Source organism: Pteropus vampyrus, unplaced genomic scaffold (assembly GCF_000151845.1).
Source record: "Pteropus vampyrus isolate Shadow unplaced genomic scaffold, Pvam_2.0 Scaffold140, whole genome shotgun sequence".
Taxonomy (NCBI): domain Eukaryota; kingdom Metazoa; phylum Chordata; class Mammalia; order Chiroptera; family Pteropodidae; genus Pteropus; species Pteropus vampyrus.
The window spans coordinates 5,049,715-5,071,485 of NW_011888921.1; the positions used below are offsets into that span (position 1 = coordinate 5,049,715).

The window sequence follows — 21,771 nt, forward strand, 5'->3', positions numbered from 1 at the left end:
TGACGCCACACTCAGCTTAGAGATGAGTCAGGGGTTCCCACTAGCCGCCCACACAGACAAACGTAATCAGGACAACAAGCCCTTCCCAAAATGCCGCGAGAACGGTCTTTCCCTCTCAGTCCCGAGACCTCGCGAGAGTACGAAGGCGCCCGTTGTTGCCCACAATCGGGGTGCCACGCCTTCCCCGGCCTCAGAACTGCCTCCTCCTTCCTCTTTCCCCGCCTTCCACGCTGCTCTCCGCTCTCGGATTGGCTGATTGAACCGGATCAGTTTTTTTTTCCTGGCCAGAAAGTGGTTCAACAACTAGTCCTATTTTGGACCCCGCCTCCGAAGCCTGCGCACTGGACGGCTGAGTCAGGTGTCACGCGCCTCCGGCAGGAGCGCGGACGAGCCAATCAGGGGCTTGGCGTATTTTACAAATTGGGGAAGTAGCTGCAGCAGAACTCAAGTCAGGGAGAAAGCGAAGAAGTGGGGGCGACCCTGAGGGCTTCTGGGGAAGGTGCGGCACAGGGATCTTGGAAGGAATGAGGGCTGTGGAGGTTTATAAGGAAGAGAGGCAGCTCAAGGTCCCAGGGCGAAAGAGTTGGCTCAAGTTGTCTAGAGGTGGTACCAGAAGAGCGGCCTTGCAGGCGCCGAGTTTTCTAGGAGCATGGATTTGGGCCAAAGTGGGAGTATCAGGGATGTGAGGAACGGACCGAAACCTCGAACTGGCTGCCCTTGGATCCCTGAACTTGCCTTCTTTCCCATCTCAGTTGTAGCCGTCATGACCACCTTCCAAACCAAGAGGGATCCTCTCCTCCGGGGTGTATCACCCACCCCTAGCAAGATTCCGGTCCGCTCGAAGAGATGCCCGCCTCTCCCCACAGTCAAGGCCTGCACCCTGGACCAGGAAAACCAAGATCCAAAGGTAAGAAGGCCCTGGTAGATGAAGGTAGTAGCTACAGAAAGCAGCACACAGAAGCAATGCACCCCAACGCTGAACTTTTTGTCTTTCTTTCCCCTAGAGTTTGGAGCAGAAATTCAGTATTCAGCGTCCCCTCGTTGATTCAGCAGGCCCCAGACCAAAAGCCACACATCAAACAGAGAAATCAGAGAGATTCGTGGGGAGCACTAAGCACCGGAACCCCTTGGAGGAGCTCAGGCCTAGCCCTAGGGGACAAAATGTGAGGCCTGGGCCCTCTCCCCAGACAGGTACCTGTTGGAGGCCTACAACACAGTCTCCTTGGCCAAGTGGGAGAATGGGATAGACATAGTGGGGTTTAGGGCTTTGCACTCATTCCAGTCTCCTGCTGACAATGAGTACTCATCCCTGCTTCTGGAAAGCTCTTTGCTCTCAGAAGTTCTCTCCTTCCTTCAGCAAAATGTCATCCCTTCCAAAACCTTTTCCAGCTCCCCAGTCACAATCAATTGCTCTGTGTTCTAAGAGCTTACAATACTCTTTTATAACATGTCCATACTTTGGCTTGAGTCTGTTACCTCTGTATAGTTCGATGATAGCTTCTTGAGGATGAAGTCTTTGTCTTAGTCATCTCTGAGCCCCAGGACCTAGAGTATTAACTTACATAGAACAAAGTTCTGTGAACGTTTGGTGAGTTGAGTCCAATTTATGAGTCTCTTTGGCTCACTTTTGAACCTCAAGGTGACCACACTAGGGTACCTGGCCCCTCAGCCTTCCCACTTCCTGTTCCTTCTCACCATTCCTTCTCTTCCCTTGCAGAGGTTCCAGGAGTCGTAGAGTTTGTGGCTGACCCTGAGGCCCTGGCCACCATCCTGTCAGGTGAGGGGGTGAAGAGCTGTCGCCTGGGGCGCCAGCCCAGTCTGGCTCAGAGAGTACTGGTTCGAGGGAGCCAGGGAGGCACCATCCGGAGGGGCCAGGTAATGAGACAGGATATGAGGAGATCAGGCTGGGGTAGACCGAGGAGGGAATCCTAAGCTGATAGCCTCTTTTGGGGTCCTAGGGTGCCCGGGTCTCTGCATATTTGGCCCCGAGAACTCCCACACACCGACTGGACCCTGCCAGGGCTTCCTGCTTTTCGAGGCTTGAGGGACCAGGACCCTGCAGCCGGACCTTGTGCGCCCAGAGGCTTGAGGCTCTGGTGAGTGCCCTTGATGGGCTGATACTCAGTGTTTCTGGGAGCTCCTTCCAGGAACAAAGCTAGGCCTTGGGAGAGAAGATACTTCATGATGAGCCAAAAGGTTTCTATGGAGGCAGATGGGGTTGGTGGTGAGGCCTGAAAGTTTGGGGCCACCTCTGATTCTACTTTTTTCTTCTGCTTCTATGAGTCAGATTCCACCTTCAGGACCTTCCTTTCATCCCTCTGCTCGCACCAGCCTCCAGGAGCTAAGAAGAGAGACAGGCGGCAGCAGCCGGTGAGAAGGAGGGGGTCATTTTGAAAAAAATGATCCAGTTTGATACAAGGGTCGTTCAGAGCTGGGGCCTTCCAGTAGCTTTTGGACTTCCCATCAACCCGGGAGGGGAAGTGGGGAACCCTGTGACTGCTCAGGGTGAGCTTGTGGAATAGGATTCAGAGGTTCATAGCCAGGCCTCAGTAGGACATCAGTTTCTTCAGGTTGTTGGTGGGGGAAGGATACCAAAATGAGAGGTGCTGTCTCTTGTTTAATGGCTAGACCACAGACTGTAGCAATAAATGGAATCTGGGTTTGATTCCTGACTCTTGGCACTTACTAATTATGCAAGATTGCCTGAACCTCCAAGTTTCAATTTCTTTAATCTGTCAAATGATGATAATGTTCATGTTCTCATTGGAGGTGGTTGTGAAAATGAAATGAGATGACGTTTATAAAGCAGTTAGCACAGTGCCCAGCTCATACTTGGTACTCGGTGACTGCTAGCTGCTTTTCTTATTGTCATCAGGACTTCAGTGAGCCAGGCCTCAAGATTGCTCCTGGAGACCCCAGTCCAGTCTGGTGAGTGTATCTGGCCATGGGGAGAGAACAGGAGCAGGTGGGCTGCCTACAGTATGGAGCAAGATGAGAAAGCTCAGTGGGCTGGGGGAAAGGAGAAAGGCCAGATCAGAAGGAGCTGGAGAGAGAGAGACCTTGATAGGCTAGGTTGGCCCAGTTGCATTGGCGACCAAGAAGGCGGTCCCCATTTCTAAATTCTCCCTGCCACCACCTACGAGATTTACCTTCCGCTCACTATTCTTTTCTCAGCCTAAGAGCCATCACACCCCTCCTCAGGGTGCTCAGATTAATAAGTGATTATTGAGATAGTTCTGGGCTCCAAAGGGATGCTGGATGGGTCCCCACCCCTGATGAGGCAGTGGGGGCTATCAAACTGACATACCGTCTTTAGAGGTTGCAAAGCCTATGCCAGACTTTGGTGAGTGCTTCAAATGCTACAGCAAATTTCCTGTTTCCTCCTAGCTTCCTCTCTCCCTGAAGGAGAACATGAAGTTGTCACTCACTCAGATGAAGGAGGAGGGCGCCCCCTCAGTCTGGCGCAGTGGGTTCCATTAAGAGAAACCCGAGACATAACCCACACTAGGGTGAGATGGGACCCTCCTGGGATGGAGAAAGTGGGGAAGGGAGATGCTTGGGGATTCCCCAGTAGCAACCAGCACTGAAGATTGTGGGTAGAGCCAGGCAGTCCTGGGCCTCGGATGTGAATTGGGTCTGGATTTAATCGTGATGGGCCCAAGCCCTCTCCAGATTAAGACTAGCCTCTGTTCACCAGGTATTTTGGGCCTGGGGATGAGAGGTCACAGTCTGGTATATACTCATCTCACCATCAGTTCAGTGCTGAGAGAACTGATATTTGTCAACCAAAGCATTTATTCATTCACTCCACAAGTATTTATTGATCAGCTACTGTGTATCAAGCACTGTTTTAGGTTCTGGATATACAGTAGTAAAAAAGTTCACATTCTAGAATGGGGAGGCAAAAAGTAAATACATTGTAAAATGTATAGTATGTCAGATGGTGATAAATACTCTCTAAAAAAATATTAAGGCACTGAAGGGGAAGTGGAAGTGGGGGTGGGGTTTGGTATTACAATTTCAAATAGATTGGTCAGGGGATCTCATTGAGAAGATGATGTTTAAGTGAAGACCAGATGTTGAGGGAGTGAGCCATACAGATATCTGGGAGAAGAACATTCCAGGAGAACTACAGATGCAAAGGCCCTGAGGAAGGAATGTACCTAGTGTATTTAAGGATCAGCAAAAGAGAGATACCAGCGAGGCTGAACCAAGTAAGGAGAATGACAGGAAGTGAGATTAGTGCAATGACAGGATCAGACTAGGTAAGAATTTAAAAACCAGTGTAAGACCTTGGCTTTTACTTGGCATGAGTGGAAAGACATGGGGACGGGGAATGAACAAGGGAGTGATGTGATTTGATTAGGTCTTAAAAGAATCACACTGGCTGCTGTAGTGAGAGCAAGTCCTAGGAAGATGAGGGAGTAGAGATCACTTTTCTACCTTGTTTCTTTCCACAGGACAGTCGTGACTGCAACCTGATGCCCTCCCCTGGCAGTTTGCTGCTACCATCCATTCCCTGTCCATCCCCTTTTGGACTGGCTCAGCGTGTCCCCTCCCCTAGCCCCTCAGCTCGGGTTTGTATCCACAGTTCCTAGGGGCTGTGCAGGGGCAGAACAGTCTGGCTGGGATCCCTGCTAGGCCTAGGTTTTGTCTTTGCTCAGCCACCCCCATCTCTCCCCAGAGCTCATACTCAGTGTTGCGGCGTCCCGCCCTTCACCCCAAAACCCAGTTCACGCCCATCCCATCAGCCCCCAGAGCTCAGCAGGTAAAAGAGGGCAGGGGAGGTAGCTGGCATAGGAAGGGAATGAATGGGTGCAGGGAGAGTTATGACATCTCACTTCTGTCCAGGCCCGATGTTTGAGTGGCCTCTCCCCTCATTCTTGCCCTGAAGAGCCTGCCCTGCCCTGGGTAAGTGCCCAAAGCCTTTCCATGCCGTGATCCCTCACTCTATCCTATTGGCCTGAGGCCCAGCAGTATGAGGCAGGTGGGCTCTCTGGAAAAGCTACCTAACTCTCCAACTCTCCCTGCTTCTCTGCTGTCCCTCCTAATCTCAGTCTAGGGCCTGTCTATTAGGGACCTGATCCCTTCCTCATGAGGGTGGGACTCAGACTGGTTTTCCTGCCCCAGCCAGACTTTCTCATGTGGTCCCTCTCTTCCCGTGTGGCAGGAGCAGATTGCAGTCCGGTTATTTGACCAGGAGAGTTGTGTAAGGTTGCAGGAGGGGACTGGGAAACCACCTGTGACAACTCCGCATGGACCCCACCACAGTACACCCCCCAACCTCCAGGAGCTCAAGATGCAGGTGGGTCTGTATGGACAACAGCTTTGATGCCTGATGGGCAGTGACTGGGCTGGGGAAGGGAGAAACAGGAAGAGAGGGGTTATGAGAAAAAGACAGTGTGGGTAGAGACTTGAACTCACATCTTGACATCACACTGAGATATACTCTCTCCCACCCACAGCGCATCAGTATCCTGCAGCAGCTTTTGCAACAGGAGGTAGAAGGGCTGGCACGGGGCAAGTGTGCCCATCTTAATGAAGCCTCCTCTCTGGATATGGTTGAACTTCAGTCCCTGTTGGCTGAGATTCCTAGAACTCTGAATGGCCCAGAGCATAATTCAGAGGCTTTCCACCTTCCTGAACTGTTACAACAATCTGGACTGCCAAAGCCCTGCCTTTCAGAGGAGTGTGGAGAACTACATTGCTCCCCTAGAGCAGAGCCTGAGGTAGCTCAGCTCTGCCCTATAGCAGAGCCAGGCCCCCCAGTGTCCTGTCATAGGAGGGAGCCTGAGATACCAGAGCCTACCACCCAGGAACAGCCTAAGGTATCAGAGGCCTTCCCTCTGGTAGAGCCTGAACCCCTTCAGGTCTGCCCCCAGGGGCAAACTGGACTCTCAGAGCCCTCCCCTAGGGCAGAACCTGGGGCATCAGAGGCCTGCTCCCTGGAACCTAGGAATCCAGAGTCCAGCCCACAACCCTGCTGCAGTCTGTGGGCTCCAGCGACCACCAGCGTGATATTTTCCTCTCAGCGCCCACTTTGTGCCAGCCCCCCTATCCGCTCACTCCAGTCTATGAGGCCCCCAATAGGCCAGGCAGGTAAGGAATTGGTTCGAAGGAGTTGTGAACAAATGAGGTTTTCATCTCTCACTGGGAGTGGGATCGCCTGCCCTGTACCAGGTGATCCCATGCTTTCTTTCTTCCACCTGCCCTGCCCCAGTCCAGCTCTCCTTTGGGAAGAAGGGCAGAGCTGGGCCTCCAGCCCTGTGCTCCTAATTGGTTTGGTCCTTGGTGGAGGAATGAGAAAGGCAGTAATGGTGGGAGTATAGGACTCCAGAGCCCACCCTGAACTCTCTGTGGTCCTTGGCCCCCAGGCCCCAGCAGTTTGGCTCCTGGAACCCTGGCCCTGAGGCAGCGTCTCAAAGCATGTCTGACCGCCATCCACTGCTTCCATGAGGCGCGCCTGGATGATGAGTGTGCCTTCTACACCAGCCGAGCCCCACCCTCAGTCCCCTCCAGGGTCTGCACCAACCCTGTGGCTACATTGCTGGAATGGCAGGAAGCCCTGGTGAGACTTCTATCCATAGCCAGGTTGTGCCTGTACAACAATCCTGTGAGAAGTAGGAAGTGGGGCAGGGGGCCAACCTCAGCTCCTTTACACAAGTCCGGGGAAGGGCTGTCTCCATTCAAGGATGGTTGGGCTGTGACACGGTCTTCTCTCTCTCCAGTGTTTTATTCCAGTCGGTTCTGCTGCCCTTCGGGATTCTCCGTCATGAAGCATCTGTCTTCTGCTCGTGCCCTGCTCTTCTCCTTCCTTTTAGCCCTTATTTATTGTTGGTCCGTGCCATGGGACTACGAACCGATGCCCTTTTGTCCTTTAATAAAGTTTCTACAATGTCGAGAATGTCTGTTTCTATCTAGTCTGACCTAGGCCAGCTACTGCTGTTGTTCTCCAGTTGCCCACATGGTGGCAGTGTCCTCCATCTTAGAGCCAGCCCTGGGTTCTCGGGATCTTCCAGGCTCCCCTCACATTGGAGCTAGCCTAAAGGGAGGAAGTCATCCCACTCTTGCCCACCCTACTGCTCAGCAAGCTCTATAAGTGTGTTGGGGATCAAATGTGGGCCTTTGTGGACCTGCTGTTCTTGAGATCAGTGCCACTTTCAGGAGCTGTCAGTAACTCCCTCATCCCCTATTAGAGCTCCTCTTACAACTCTTTTCCTACATCTGGCAGAAAGCTGAGGAACCAGACCCATATCCTTGGAACCCTCTCGTGTTAGTGTTACTCTGGTTGGTGTCTCCCCACAGTGTAAGGCTCAAAGCTCCCCTTAAGCTGATACCACCCCACCTCCCCCTTTCCATATCACAGCAGAAGCCCTGAACTACTACCCTCCTCTTCTCCTCCAGAGGCAGGCCTTGCCTGGAAGAACTAAACTTTTGCCTCTGGTAGGGTGGGAGTCCTTGAGAAGAGTAAGGGAATGGGTCGGCCACTTATCCCCACTCTGTGCTCCAGTTAAGAGGCACGCATGTTCTCTAACTTCACTTTATTGGATGAGACAACAACAGCTGTAGCCCCAGGGCCCAGCCAGGATGGGAGTGAAATGGGGACTGTACAGAATGAGTTTTAAATGCTAGGAAAAAATTCACTGGTTCCTCCAGTTCACAAGAAGGCTGCTGGACCGGGCCAAAAAAATGGAGATGAGGGGAGGTGGGGAAGTTGAGAAAAAGTCATGACAGAGGACCAGTGCCTACCCAGTCCAAACGTCTCCTCCCGCCTATGTGGTCTCCTGTTTCTGGTCTCTCCCTCCCTAAATGCCAAGTCCGGCTAGTGAGATTACTCTAGCTCCCGGTGGAAGAGAGGAGCACGACCTCCGCCCCTCTCCGGACTTTCCTCATAGGCCCGATGCTCACTGATGCTCCAGTTCCCTTCCCAAGCCGCTCAGCTCCTCCTCTGCCCCGGCCTCCGCTCCCCAGCCACTTATACCCCAGAGCACCAAGAGTCCGCCCATTAAGGCTTCCTCCAGGAGCAGGAGAGTTTGCTCCACTGCCAGGCTCTCAAAGGATGGGGGTGGTGCCTGGGGTGGGGCGGGTTGAAGGTGGGTAAGGAGGGGAGCCGAGGAGAAGGGGGATGCGTGGGGGATGGGGCCCGGCTCAGTCTGGGTAGATGATGAAGCCAGAAAAAGTGCTGTACTTGTTGGTGTTCCCTCCGTGCACCTTCCCACCATCCAGCTTGATGAAGACTTCATCGCCCACATCCAGGTGCAGGATCACGCTGTTGCTGGCGTAGTCGTAGTTCTGGTCCGCGTCCTGGGCAATGGCGCTGGCCCGGACCTATCAAGAGAGAACACGACAACCCCCTGACGGCCTGTGCGGACCTGGGGTGATGAGAGGGGTCTGGCTGAGTAGGTGTAGCTAGGCCTGTGAAGCCGGCACTAGGGGAGCTGGCTGTAGTAGCTGGAGAGGACAAGTAGAGGCCAGGAGATCGCTGAGCTTCACGGGCACCACCATTCACTAGCTGTGTGACTTGGGCAAGTTTCACTTCTTCTCTGGTCCTCAATTTGAGCTATAAGGTGGGAGGTAATAATAGAGACTACCTTCTAAGTCTGTTAAGATTAAATGAGTTACTACATGTGAATTACTACATATAAATGAGTTACTATATATAGAAAACACTGTAAGGCTTTGCTATTATTATCATTTTAAAAATAAAATTAGCCAATAGAGTAAATTCTAAGATTCTGAACCCCATTTGGCCTCCTAAACTTGTGGTCCCTTTCCCCAGTGATAGGGCACAGATGTATCTGTGTGTATGCAAGGGTGGGAAGGTGCAATGATGCATTCTTGCCTCCCAGGTGCCTCTGGAGCCCCCATCTAGGGGTCACCTTCTGCCCCAACAGGTAGCCCCTCCTCCACTCTGGCTCCCTGCTGTTGGTCGCCTCTGGCCACTAGCCCTGCCCCAACCCCGCTCTTCCTGTCCCGTGGGGGATGGTTATTAACTCATTAATTATTCATCATTATTCTAATCACTATTTACCATCCTCAGGGCCCGCAGCGCGGGCGCTGCGGAATACAGAGTGGAGGGACGCCGTGTCCCTCCCAAACCGACACACTCCAGGTACACACTGTCTCCCTCACCCACTCACAGATACTCTTCACAGACCATGCACACCCACTCAGTGCCACAAGCAGATAGACATGCTCTATTCTCACACCTTCACATCCCACACCCAGACACATCACGCACGCACTCACATTCCCTTGCACACGTACGCTATCTCACTTCCATACAAACACACATACACTCTCACTCCCTTTCCCTGGGCTCCTGGGGCAGCCCTGCTGGAATGAGACCCCAATGTAATGCCTGCGGGTCTTGGAACAGGAGGGTGCTGCAGCCTTAGCAGGGCTCAGATTTCAGACAGTCAGGATGAGCAGGCCTGATGCTTCACTATCAACACCACTCAACTGCACAGGCATTTGGAGGTCACCACTAAACCCCAACCTTATTCCTACCCAGGCACCTAACCTAATCCCTACCCCTGCGGCCTATCACTCCTTTAGCTGTGTCCCAGTCTGCCAGCTAAGTCATTTGGGGCTATTCTCCCGAGCAGGGAGCAGCAAAACCTGGAGGCCAAAGGTTTAAAAGGAGAATGTGCAGCCTACTGGACCAGGCTGGGGTCCAAGACTTCTGCTTTATCTGACCTTTGTTCTTTCCTCCTCCAAACTCATTTCTTCAAGGGGCCTGGCTGATCACTTAGCTGTCATATCACTTCTCATCTCTGCCTACTAACCCAGTATTAGCTGAGGGTTAGCTCCTCTCTAGAACTGGCCCCAGGTACTGGGGCTAACAGAGCTTGGGCAGGTGAGCCAGTGTTTTTCTTCTTTGTACATTTTCCTCAAAAATTCAAGCTGAACTCCCCCACGGAATGGCTGCTGACTGCCTACTGCCTGGACCCAGATTCCATTCTAATTTCAAGGTGCCAGGCTCCAGGTAACTCGTGGCCCATCACAAGGCTGGGAAACCTGAAGTCCAGGAGGGCTGCTGCAGAAGAGAGAGTAGCCCAAGGCAGGAGGACAAAAGAGGCTAAATGGCAGGGCCAGACATCAAAGAGGTTTGGTGTACGGTTGCCTATAGTTGAAGTGTGAGATGGTGGCTGCAGACATCACGCTTTGAATCCCGAATTCTAATTCTGACACCACTCCTAACGCTCTGTGAGACCCTGGACAGGTCGTTTCCTTTCCTCCAGCCCCAACTCCTCTTTGACTAAAGGAAACGATTTCTAAGTTCTTGGCAGCCGGGCGGGCATTCCTGTATTCAGTGACGCTGTTTGGGGAAGGGGATCGGGTTGCGTAATGAGTGCAGGGAGATTTACAAAGCGATCCCGCGGATCTGGGGCTAGGTGGGAAATGGTCATCTCACCTGTCCATTTTTCATCAGGTCGGCCCACATGCTCGTGCCGTCGCCGCCGCGCATAAGCACATGGTAAGCGAAGAAGTAGACACCCGGCATAGGGCAGGTGAACTTGCCGCTGGCCGCCTCGTAAGCGTTGCCCACGTTAGTCACCACGTCATCAAAACGCAGCACCTCATAACCTTCGTGTGGCCGCCGCAAGCCCGCATAGAAGGCAATGCGAGGCACGTAGCCGACAGGGGCCGCCACCCCGCCGGGGCCCGGGCCGGGAGGGCCCGGAAGACCTGGCCTGCCGGGCTCTCCTGGAGGCCCTCTGGGACCTGGTGGTCCCGGGGGCCCTCGCAGACCTGCCTTCCCACGCCGGCCCACCTCTCCCTTGGAGCCGGGTGGGAAGGGGGGCACCGAAACGGGCGCGCCGTCGGGTCCTGGGCCTCGGGGCCCATGTGGGTCGCACACCATGCGACAGCGACCCAGCATCTCGTAGTGAGCCGGCCCGCGGGAGCTGTGCACCAGCAGCGGAATAGCCACCAGCAGAAGCAGCACCATGGCCACCCCGACGGCCGCGCCCGCTACCCGCTTGCGGCGGCTCAGACGCGATGCAGCCAGGGCCAGCAGGTCTTCCTCACTTTTGGGCGCAATGGCGGCGGAGGCCCAGGGCTTTCTGCGAGCCCCGGAGGCGGTGACCGGGCTCGGTCCTGGGTCGGAACCCTCCCCACCCCCCGACGGCTGCGCCCGACCCCCCTCCTCGGTGGGTTCCCGCCTCAGAGGTGCTGTTCCCCAAACCTTCCGTCAAGGCGGAGGTCCCCGCGTGGGTCGAGCCAGGGGTAGCTCCCGACGGTTCAGAGCCTGTGGTCCTCTATTACCCTCCTGTTCAGCCTAACGTTCCCGGGCACCTGACATCTGCGGCTTCTCGGACGGCTGGTTTCTTACAGATCTAGGATGCTTGCTCTCGGGACAGCTGCTTTCTCAAGGATGGCGGCGCCTAGATCCCCAGCTACCCAGACGGATCGCTCCTCGCTGGAGTGGGGACTACTCTCCGCGCTCTGGACGTCCCGGGCTCTGCGCTTCGGGTAGTGCTCACCGGACTGGACCTCCTTGTAGGTTTGCGCTCCGGCTCTTGGAGAGCATTGACCCGCTTTGCTACCCCAGCTGAGGCCCCAGCCCCTGCTAGAGCCCTGGCCCCGCGTCTCTCTGCTGATAGCGCTCTCCCTCTCTGCGTCCCTAACCTTCCACCCCTCCCTCCCAGGGCGCGGTGCGGGTGGTGTGAGCAGCCGAGCGCCGGGAGCCGCTATAAGCGGCTGGGGGTGGAGCGACCCCTGGCGTCCAAAGAGGAAAGCTCGGGGGCGGGGCCGGCAGCGGCCCCCACCCTCGGGCCCCCAGCCTCGTGGTTGCTACCAGGCTCTGAACCTTATTATGCAGGGGTTCACTATACCCCAACCTATCCTTACTTTCACCCTCTACCCGGAGTTGGGTATTCCCACAGCCCAGAGAATACACAGAGAAGACAGAAGTGTATTTCTGAGCTAAAAAGAGCCCCTTCCTCCCCCCCAAAAAAAAGAAAAAAGAAAAAGGAAAATGAAATCCAACAAACAAGAAGGGTGAGAAAAGAGAAATTCACCATTCCACACCCCTCAGTACCCATAACCAAATAACATATGGTAAAGGGTTCAACGGGTACACGTTGGCCTGAATTGGAAAAGGCAAATCTCCAGCCATCCCTACCCTCGACCCCAGTGTGTGTGTTTGCGGGGGGAGGCAGAGCAGGCGAGAGAGAGAAGGAACAACAGAGAGTGAGAAAACAGACCAGCCTGTGGGAGGGAAGAGGAAACTGACAGAAAAGCAGAGAAGGAGCGACAGAAATCAAAGAGAGGGAAAACCAGATAGAGACACAGAGACAGAGACAACGCTTGGAAAAGAGACTGACAGCCCCAGAGGGGGAGAGGGAGAGACAGAGACGGAGAGAGAGAGGGGAGCCAAGACAGGTTGACAGATAGAGAGAGAAATGTAAATGGCGCGCTGCAGAGAGACACCCAGGTCCGTGTTCGGACTCCAATGTGACATATCAACTGTGGGGAAAATGCGGGGGCGGGGCGTTTCTCAGCATAGTGGTAGGCTCTGGGCCTGTGCATTGTGACAGTGGTCTGCAAGTGTGGATATGGCCATGGGACCCTAGCCTAATATGTCCCTGGGTGAGTGGGATTGTGAATTGTGCATTGTCTTTGTGTGTAAGTGTGAGGGCTATTTGAAGGAAGGTTTTGTATTTGTCTTCCTCTTAGTCCTTGAATGTGAGACCCTATGAATGCCATCGCTTCTATCTCGGAACTAGAGTAGAGAGTCTACTGGGGAAAAGAGTCAGAAGGAAGCTCTTGACTCACTTGCACTGCCTAGCCCTGGTCAGCTTCAACCCTGCCCTAGCGCCAGGTTTTATCTAGCCCCTAGACCTCTGCCACTGTCCTCCCTTCCTCAGAGGTCTGTGGTTACAAGGAAACCCAGAAAAGCTGGACCCCACACAAAAATGTTTAGAGAAGAGATTTGAAGTTGGTTATGCAAATTACCTAACCCAAATGCAGATTGAGTGCTAGGCACCCTCCTGTGAGAGGTGATTGTGTCTGCTATTCCGGGTGACCAAGAGGGAACACAGCTTTGACGGATCCCTCTCTATACGGGTCCAGAGTCCAGAGAAAAAACTAGTAGTTACATTCTTTCTTAGGGTCTGGCCCCTCTGGGGGAAACTTCTTGCTCATAGAGACCCCAGGGCCAGAGATTTGGAGAAGGGGCTCCACAACTGGCAAAGTGGGGATATTTGGAGACCCTGGGTGTGAACAGCTGCAAAGGACCTCTTAGAGACTAGGATCGGCTAGGACTATAATGTATAGAAATACGATGTGAAAAATGGAAGGCACAAGGCATACCAGAGCATGATTATTGGGTGGAAGGTGATTTCGTCACCTCTCATTTCCTGTACCCCTTCTCTGCATCTCTTAGCCCATAATGATGCAGGGAAAAGGCGGTTTGGTGAGGCTGGGCCTGCGTAGAGGGAGGCCCCTACGTGCTTGAAAGGGTTAGGAGAGAAAGAATTGGCAGTAGGTGGGGGAGGGGCCTCCTCCAACCATAAATACAAATTTTATTCAAGGTCTTTGTCGCCATTTGTCTTCCTCGGGGGGCTGAGGGCCATGTCGGCCCTGTGCATGTCTAATTCCGGATCTGCTCCCCCAGGCTGGATGATGGATGGATCAGAGAGGAGAGAGAAGGCCTGAGCTGATATCAGCCTCCCCTGCCTGATCCTCAAGCCCCATCAACCCCAGGTCCTACCACGCCGCTCCTTCCTCCTCCCCTCTCCCTCCACTCACCAGAGGTCCTCTTGCTCAGCCCGATCCCCACCCCACTCTCCTACTCACCAAGGCCCTCTTTTTGAGCCCCTCACTTCGGCCCCTTTCGGGTCCCAGCTCTCTTCTCTCTGGAGCTTCCCTTCTCCTCCTATCCCCAGCCCAGACTGTGAACTGCGGTGACCAGCAGGGCTGCAGGCAGCAGCGAATGTGTATGGTGGGGAGAGCGGGCTTGGCTCACAGGGAGCGAGGGGCCAGCTCTATGAATTTATTCATGTTCTGTTGTTCTTTCCCCACACTCTGAAATAAAGCTGCCAGCTCACCAGGTCCTTATTGCTTCCCCTGCAGCTGTCACATTAGGCCAAGAAGAGACCTCAGTAGGGTCAAGGCCAGTCGGTGTTCCTGGGGCCAGAAGCCAAGTATCTGGGCTCAAAAGGAAATGCTGAGGCCCAAGCTTGGGTCTAGGACAATTTACCCAGAGCTCCTCAGGCAGCCAAACGGGGAGGCCCCAGGAAGGTGGTGTGGTTGGGAATGGGAAGTAGGCAGAGAAAGATGTGTTGCAGGATATAGAAGGAGCAGTGGAGGTGGGAGACAAAGCTGATACGGGAAGGAAGGGGAGAGGAAGCCTTTAAGGAGTCTCAGAGGCTCTCCTATTTATAAGCGCAGCCCAGCCTAAATCCTGCCTTAACCTCATCCCTTGACTCAGCACTAGCCCTGACCCTAACCCCAAATTATACACTTGACTCTTTTCCAATTCTAAAATGAATTCTAACTCCATAACTTCACCCTAATGGATCCCATCCCCATCTCTCCTTTCCTGGAAACCAGGAGTCTCCCAAGAATTTCCCCCAGCGTTTACAGCCAAGTGTGCCTCAGAGTTTTGAAGACCAGACTTTGGATTAGCATGTGATTAGCATATGATTTGCATGTGATGTGTGCCTTCTACTCTGAGGAAGTTTTCATGTTAAAATTTTATGAGGTCTAGCAGAAAGGTCCTGGCTTCTTAAAGATTCTCTCCTTTTGTTCGTTCGCCCACACTCCTTGTCACTGACCCAGATGCCCTCAAGGGAAGAAAGCAGGTGAGGAAATGAGCAATAGAGGGCTAACAGGAGGAAAGATCCTGGGAGTGTGATCTGCCCCTGTCACTTGCAGTGAAACCTCCACAAGCCTCAGTTTCCTTGTCTGTAAGAGGAGAGAGACTAGCTGGCTGATCTTCCATTAAGATCTAAGGAAGCATTTTTTTTTTTTCTTGTACTCTTTCCTTCCTCACCTTTCAGGATCATTCATAATGTGGTTCTCCTCCCTTCCTGCCCCATACACACACACTCTGGCTTTCGGTTCCCACATCTAAGATCATACAGAACTGGAAACAGCCTGGGTTGCCTAGTATGAAGAGAAAGGAACTTTATCCACCCGATAGCATGGAAAAGGAAATAACATTATTGAGTGCTTACTGTATGTTAGGGCTTTTACATGCAAGTTCTCATTGCATCCTTGCAGCACCCCTGAATGGTGGCTATATTGTCTCCATTTTATAGATGAGGAAACTGGGGCCCCAAAAGGAGAAATGGCTTCTCCTGTATCACCCTGAAAGTGACAGAACCAGACTTATGATCTCCTGGCTTCCTTCTCAGTGTCTTGAGAAAGAGAAGAGAAATGGCACTTGAGGCAGTGGAAGGGTGAGAGAAGCTTAAGTGGGGAGTGAGATCGAGATGCGTCTCAGGAGAGACCTGTGTGTGAAGCCAACGAGGCAGGGCCTTGGCTCAGCGTGTCCCACATCTTCCAAGCCTAGTACTATGAAGCCTGACAACCAACAGGTGCTCAATTGCTAGCTAAGGGATGTGGGCTGAAGTTAGCTGTGGAGTAGAGCTGTTCAGGTGGAAGAGGAGAGGGCACAGAAGGAAATGAAGCGAATGGGAGGAAAATGTGCTCAAGAGGAGAAAGGGCGGTGAGTTGGCAGAGAGGGCTTAGGACTTTTCTCCTTTTCCCATGCCCGGTGGGAAAGCAGTCACAGACCAAAAGCCTGCATGCACTTTACCCCCTTGCACAGAGGGCAGACAGGCCTCAGTCGCCCGGCTAAAGGGCGAGTGCACCACCGGGCCTAGGACTTCCACTCATCTCCCGCAGGAGCCCCTGGTACCGTACGTAGCTCCGTGCAGTCTTGGGTTCCAAGGGTCATGCCCGCACCCACAGGGCAGAGGACTGGCTCCTGGCTCCACAGGGAGTGGGTAGAGATTGCTTCCAAGGTGTCTCTCAGGCCACAGAGCGCTGCTGATTTGCTTCCAGAGCTCTTGACCCCGGCCAGGTGTGGCTCCTCGCCCTAGCCTCGCTCTTCACATATTTTTGAGACCCCCCCCGCCCCCCCGCCTCCACCGGCCTTCCGCTCCAGCCTCCAGTTAATGAAATGTAGCGAGCAGCAGCACAGGCAGCTGTCAGACCCCTCATTTCTCCGCTGGGATGTTGGATCCCGCGCTGGGAGGCCGACAGGTGAGCAGAGGAGGGGGGATGCCTGCGGTTGAGGACCGAGAGCCCAGGAGGCAGCCCCAAGCGCCGGCCTTACGATGCTCTTTTTACTGGGGCCCCTAGTTCTTTTCTCCAACAAGCAGGAGACTTAACAAGCCCCACACACACTGCGCTCGGACCCATGTCGACCCGGGACTCCTGGTCCTGAACCCTAGGCTGGCCTGTCTCGAGTGTGCGCCGCGCGTAACGGCTCTGATTCGGCGGCCGCAGCCGGGTGCTTCCTCCCACCTCCTTCCATCCCTTCCTTCTTGCTCCCCCTCCTTCCCGTTCTCCCTCCCCGGCGGCCGCGGCCTTTATTAGGGATTCCGCGGCTGTCGGTCCCGCCATCCATCCTGTCCGCCGGCAATTAGGCGGCCAGACAAAGAGCGGCTTCGGATGGATGAGGGTCCCGGCGGATCGGAAATGTGAAGGGTCAGCGCTGCCGCCCGCGGCGCACCCCGCTCCCCGCTCCGCATAATCACCCACCTCCCGTCACTCAGCCGGCTGCCAGGGGAGCTCCGGGGCAGGGGCTGGGGAGAGGGCAGGAGTGGGATTGCAGCCTAGGCGCCTAGGGCAGTGTAAGAGCGGACCTGCAACAGGGCGCCTCCTATGGGAGAATGGAAGACTGCGGAAGGAGGGAGGCAGGTGCAGAAGAGAAGAGGCAGGATATGGCCCAGGGAGTTCCCTGAAGGCGGGCAATGGGGACTGCTGCTTGGGGGCTTCCAGTGAGGAATGGGAAACTCTAGTTGCAGGAGAGGGGAGGGTGGTGGCCCAGGCGTCCCCTGCTGGGAGGCTGGAGTGCGAAGGCCTTGGGCCGCAAGTCTGTTCAAGGGGAAATGCGCCCAGGGCGAGCCCCCTTAGGGAAACTGAGGGTCTGTATCCTGGTGCACCACCTATCAGAATAGAATCATATTGCTCTTCTATCCCCCATCTCTTAATTGAAATCCAACCTATCCACATCAAATCTGGAAAAGCTCAAAGCCTGGGTGAGCCAGAATGGAATCGAAAGGAAGCTCAAGGAGTCTGGGTTTTTACTGCAGATTCTTTGGCGCTAGCTCCCAGCTGACAAATCAACATCTCAATCTGACAATTAGTGGTGAGGTGCGGGGAGAGGGGCTCTCGCTGCCTGTACCGCTTAACCCTCCCGGCGGGCGGCAGAGAAGAGGGCGTTGCTGGCAGTGATGAACGACTCCGGAGGGGCCCGGGGCCCCGAGCGCGCATTCATTACTCGACTGACAGGCGGACGCCGGGCCGGGAGGCCAGCAAGTGGACGTGCGGGGAAGAGGGAAAGTAAGGGAGGCGTTTAACAGCCCCACCGCCTGGTCATCTCTGGGTTCTTTGCCTGACCCTGATACTTGACTTCCTTGAGCTCGGCCTGTCAGCTGTTGTGGCTGGCCCTGGTTGCACAATTTGGGGACCTAAGCCCTCTCCTCGGGTTAGGCGATTTAAGGTCTGAGATGTTAAGAAAGAGTGTAGACAGGCCTTAGGACTAGGCGCTTCAGCCTGACCTGCGAGGAATTGTGCGCCTGTGCGCCTGTGTATGACAGGCATTGATGGGTGTGGATCGCGCATGGAGGTCAGTGACTGTGTGTGTCAGCGTTAGAGATGTGTTGGCTTGATTTTGTCAGTAGAGGTGTGAGCTGCAAGTGTCTGAGGATGAGCCGCTATCCCTCCCTGCGTGTCTGTGCCCGGCTCCAGCCGCACCACTTGCTGTCAGCTCTCTGTCTTCAGTTCTGTAGGAGACGGCAGTGTGCACAGTGACAGCTGAGGTGTGCTGCCGGGGCTGGGGGATAGATGTTAACTGTGAGAATGCTGGTCTGGGTAACTGGTCCCTTCCATCACCTACACCTCAAGTATCATCCCTTCCCCAAGCTTCCTGAAAGTAGTGGATGTCCCCCACCCCCAAAGTCTGGAGACCCAATTGCTGAGTCCTGAGGAAGAAAGTGGTTACTACCAGTTCTCTGTAGTCTACACCCTTACACATATACACAGTCTCCACATATACAAATAGTCTCTGATATAAGATGTGACATGAGTATCCCCAGGCTGGTGGGGGTCAGAGAGGAGGAGATGGACCTCAAAAAGGGAAGGAGCAGATCATCAGATCTCCGAGGGAGCACACTTCTTTGGGGCCTGGGCTAGTGGCCCCTGGGACCCTTACCTTTTGGATCTCAGATCCAGTTACTAGTCAAAGACTTGGGAGGATAATGCTAATTATATTCCAATTCTTCTCTCTGATAACTCTGATCACCTGGCTTTGTCTCCACTCTCCTTCCCCACTCTCAAACACACCAAAAGATTGAGCCTGGCTTTCTCCCCAGCCCTAAATCTCCTGGGTCTACAAGGTGGAGAGTTGGGATTCTGGATCTCTGGTCTCCTGTACTTTTTACAGTGTGTCTTTCAGCCACCTTCCCTTTTCCTTGCTCTACCTGATAGCTAGGGTATCACTTGGAGCCTCTATATCTTTATCTCTGCAGCCCTTCTTGTGTCTGCATATCTCCACATTTAGAGATTTCTTTCAAATTTATCTCCCTACCTTTGGGGGTCTCTGTTCCTCTGGAGCTTCTCCCTCTGGGAATAAATAGTCCAGGGGAATAGTGAGGCCCATTGGAATAGGAAGAGGGAGGAGGGCTTTCTTCCTGCCCCTTTCAGAGGTGACCGCAGCCCAAGGATGGTCATGCAGTGTCAGAACCTGCCTACGGCCAGGTCTCTTCTTATTCAGGGCACAGGCGCCTGGTCGATGGCCCGCTGTCAGCCCCGCTCCAAGACGCCCTCCTCCAGGCTCTCGCCCCTCCGCCCTCCTGGAAAAGGCAAATTTGACATTTTTAAATCCCGAGCCTTAGAGGGATCGATGCGGCCGGGGGGCCCCGCCTGGGGTCGATATTCCTGATTGGGAAGCGGCGCTGCGCGGAGCCTGGGTGTAAATCACCGGATTGGGGGAGGGGGCACAGGGAGCCAACCGCATCCTAGGCGCGAGGATCCAGGCAGCGTCCAGGTCAGGGTGAACCCCAGGGCAATGGAATGGCAGGCCTTAGAGACCGGGACACAAGCCCACCCAGGAGTCCCTTCCTCCCTCGCCCAGCTCTGCCAACTCTGAGGGCCAGCTCCCGTCTCGCTTCAGCGGCCGCCACCCTCCGTTGCCCCTGGAGCCGCCGGGGAGGCCGATGTCGGAGCCAGCCATGCGGCGGCTCCTCTACAGCCGCTCCCGCGAGGCCTGGGCTTCAGCAGCGGCTGTCACGAAGCCGACAGGCCAGCCAGGCCAGGAAGCGGCGGACGGCGGGGGAGAGTTTTTGGCGGGGGGTGGGAATAGGGCGGGGGAGAAAGCCTGGCGCGGCTCTAGCTCACAGTCGGCGCGCAACAGATGTTTGCGGAATTGAAGGACAGCAAGGTGGCGTGGGGCACCGAGAGGCACGGGAGCTGGGGGCTTCAGGGCGCGGGTGGGGCTGGGGGTGGGAGTCTGGCCATTCGGCTAGGGTGATCAGCGCTCTGGGGACAGCTGAGCTGGGATAGATCCCCTCTCCCTGTTACCAGAATAGTGAAGAACAAAAGAGAGTGGGGTGAGCAGGGAAGTTTGGGCCCCACTTACAACTGTCTCCACTGTCCCTGACAAGCCATCCTTGCAGTTCTCTGTTGGGGAAACCGAGGAAGTGAGGCTGAGATGGGACAGGAAGTTTAGAAGCGGAATCAGCTACGAGGCTGGAGCAGCAGCCAGAATTCCCGGGTGGGTTACTGGATTCACCTGTCCACCCCGGTCTGCTTGTGGGTACATACACCACCATGCCCCCCAGGGCAATTTCAGCTTATCGGATCCCCCCACTCCCCACCCCCACGCCAGTTTATAGAACAACAATTTGGGGAAAACAATCCGGGCCTAGTGACGGCCCCGTAATTGTGACAAAGTGAGTGCGGGCGACTGGAGAAAGCTCTAGGGCGGGAGCGCTGCAGGCGAGGTGGAGGCAGGGGCGTCTCACTCCCGCCCCGCCGCCCTCTCTTTCTCATTCCGGTCACCTCCCATCCCTCTCCTTGACTCTTCTCCAATTCTTCTTCTCCCGGGCCCTGGCGCCTCCCTTCACTTGTTCCTCCATCGCTCTTCTCTTTCCCCTAGGTAACTGCTCTTCTCCCTCCTTCGCCCCGCTGCAGCTCCTCCCCGGTGCACCTTTTCCTTTCTCACTTCTCTCTCTCCTCCACTCTTCACTCATTTCTCCATATTTTCCTCGCTCTCAGGTCGCCTGAGGCCCCTGGCTCCCGCCGCACAATCCGCTTCTCTCACTCTCCAGTCTTCGCTTCCTGAGATCCCTCTCTGGGAAGCCAGCGCAGCCCCACACTCCTGGGTTCCTCCTGTAGCCCAGGGGCCGCAGAAGCATGCCCCTTCCCTCCCCCTCCCCCTCCCACCTCTGCCGCTCCCGCCCAGCTCCCAGTGCTGGGAGCTAGTTTGTTTGTCCAGCGGCAGCAACCGCCCGCCAACGCTGTTTGCCGAGCTTAGTGCACCACCGCGCAGAGCCAGCCCAATTAAGTCTCATTCATTATTCAGCGCCCCATCCGCCGCAACCCCCAGCCGGCGGTTCCCGGGTCGCTTTGGGGCCTTTTCCAGCCCTGGCCATCAATGCGCCCTAAGGGGCAATATGGAGAGCCGCCTTCTCTCTCCGGGCCAGGATAAGGACTGAGGGGGCTGGGAGAGTGGAGGGAACAGAAATACTCTGCCGATTGTGGGGCGGCGACATGGGTGAGGCCCACCAGGCCCGCCCCACCCCCAAGTCAAGGCTGGGAAACCTTGGAGATTCAAGTCTTTTCTGTACAGAGGAGGAAACAGACCCAAGCAGCGTCGTGACTTGTCCAAGGTCATGTAGCAGAACCAGGATTGGAGCCCAGGACACTGAAATGAAGGCATCTTGCATCTCAGCTTCATCCCAGCATCAAGGAAGTAGGAAGCCAGACTATTCTCGGGCTACGGCCTTGCTCTCCTGGTGGGATGCCCCTCACCCACTTTGCTCCAGGTTCTCCTTCTCGCCAGAGCTGGCAGGTTACAGTCGACTTGGGGCTCCCTCCGGATCGGGTGTCTCCTCAGGTCTCAGGCTGAAATCTAGACATAGTGCTCCTTAACTGCCACGCCTGGAGGCAAGGCAGTGAGGCAAATTCGGGTGCGTGTGTGTGGAGATTATCTCCTACAGCCTGTTGATGGTGTCTCTGCCTTTGAGGAGTTGGAAATGGAGCCATTCAAGGCAGTCTTGAAGGGCACGTAGGGAGAGAGGAAAGTGCAAACTGAGGTGATGGAGGAGACATCTTCCCATTTATGGAGGTGGAAAAGGACAATGATAGCGGACTGCTCTGGACTGCTTTGCGGGGCTATCTTAACAAGGTGAGTCTGGGGACCCAACCTGTCTTTCCATGAGCAGCAGCGCCACCTGGCGGTCGCGGCAGTGCAGGCGCGCCTGGCCTGGAGAGGGGTGCTGCGCCTCCCCTTGGAGCCTGGGGAAGCTGGCTACGCCCAGAAAACCTTAAACTGACTTTACCCGAGGGGGCGGGTGAGAAGGGCCT

At 55.0% G+C, this 21,771-nt stretch overlaps 2 protein-coding genes across 5 annotated transcripts; one reads left to right on the top strand and one right to left on the bottom strand.

Annotated features, from left to right (window-relative positions):
- Positions 1–345: 345 nt before the first annotated feature.
- Positions 346–6,904, top strand: TROAP (trophinin associated protein). Of its 4 annotated transcripts, none has more exons than XM_011368273.2 (15): positions 346–499; positions 753–907; positions 1,005–1,191; positions 1,718–1,875; positions 1,959–2,096; positions 2,288–2,370; positions 2,876–2,928; positions 3,388–3,509; positions 4,461–4,577; positions 4,685–4,768; positions 4,852–4,911; positions 5,171–5,305; positions 5,466–6,099; positions 6,375–6,568; positions 6,729–6,904. In XM_011368273.2, the coding sequence occupies exons 2-15, from the start codon at positions 764–766 to the stop codon at positions 6,774–6,776; spliced, it is 2,157 nt and encodes a 718-aa protein (XP_011366575.1). In that variant the 5' UTR covers positions 346–499; positions 753–763; the 3' UTR covers positions 6,777–6,904. The 4 variants fall into 4 exon arrangements, with proteins under 4 accessions (XP_011366575.1, XP_011366574.1, XP_011366576.1 ...); XM_011368272.2 differs by lacking the exon at positions 346–499 and adding an exon at positions 506–665; XM_011368274.2 differs by lacking the exons at positions 346–499; positions 4,685–4,768 and adding an exon at positions 506–665.
- Positions 6,905–7,526: 622 nt separating this feature from the next.
- Positions 7,527–11,656, bottom strand: C1QL4 (complement C1q like 4). Its single transcript, XM_011368276.2, has 2 exons — positions 10,418–11,656; positions 7,527–8,328 (listed from the first exon to the last, which is right to left on the bottom strand). Exons 1-2 carry the CDS (start codon positions 10,952–10,954, stop codon positions 8,149–8,151), a joined length of 717 nt encoding a protein of 238 aa, XP_011366578.1. The 5' UTR covers positions 10,955–11,656; the 3' UTR covers positions 7,527–8,148.
- Between the last annotated feature and the right edge of the window lie 10,115 nt (positions 11,657–21,771).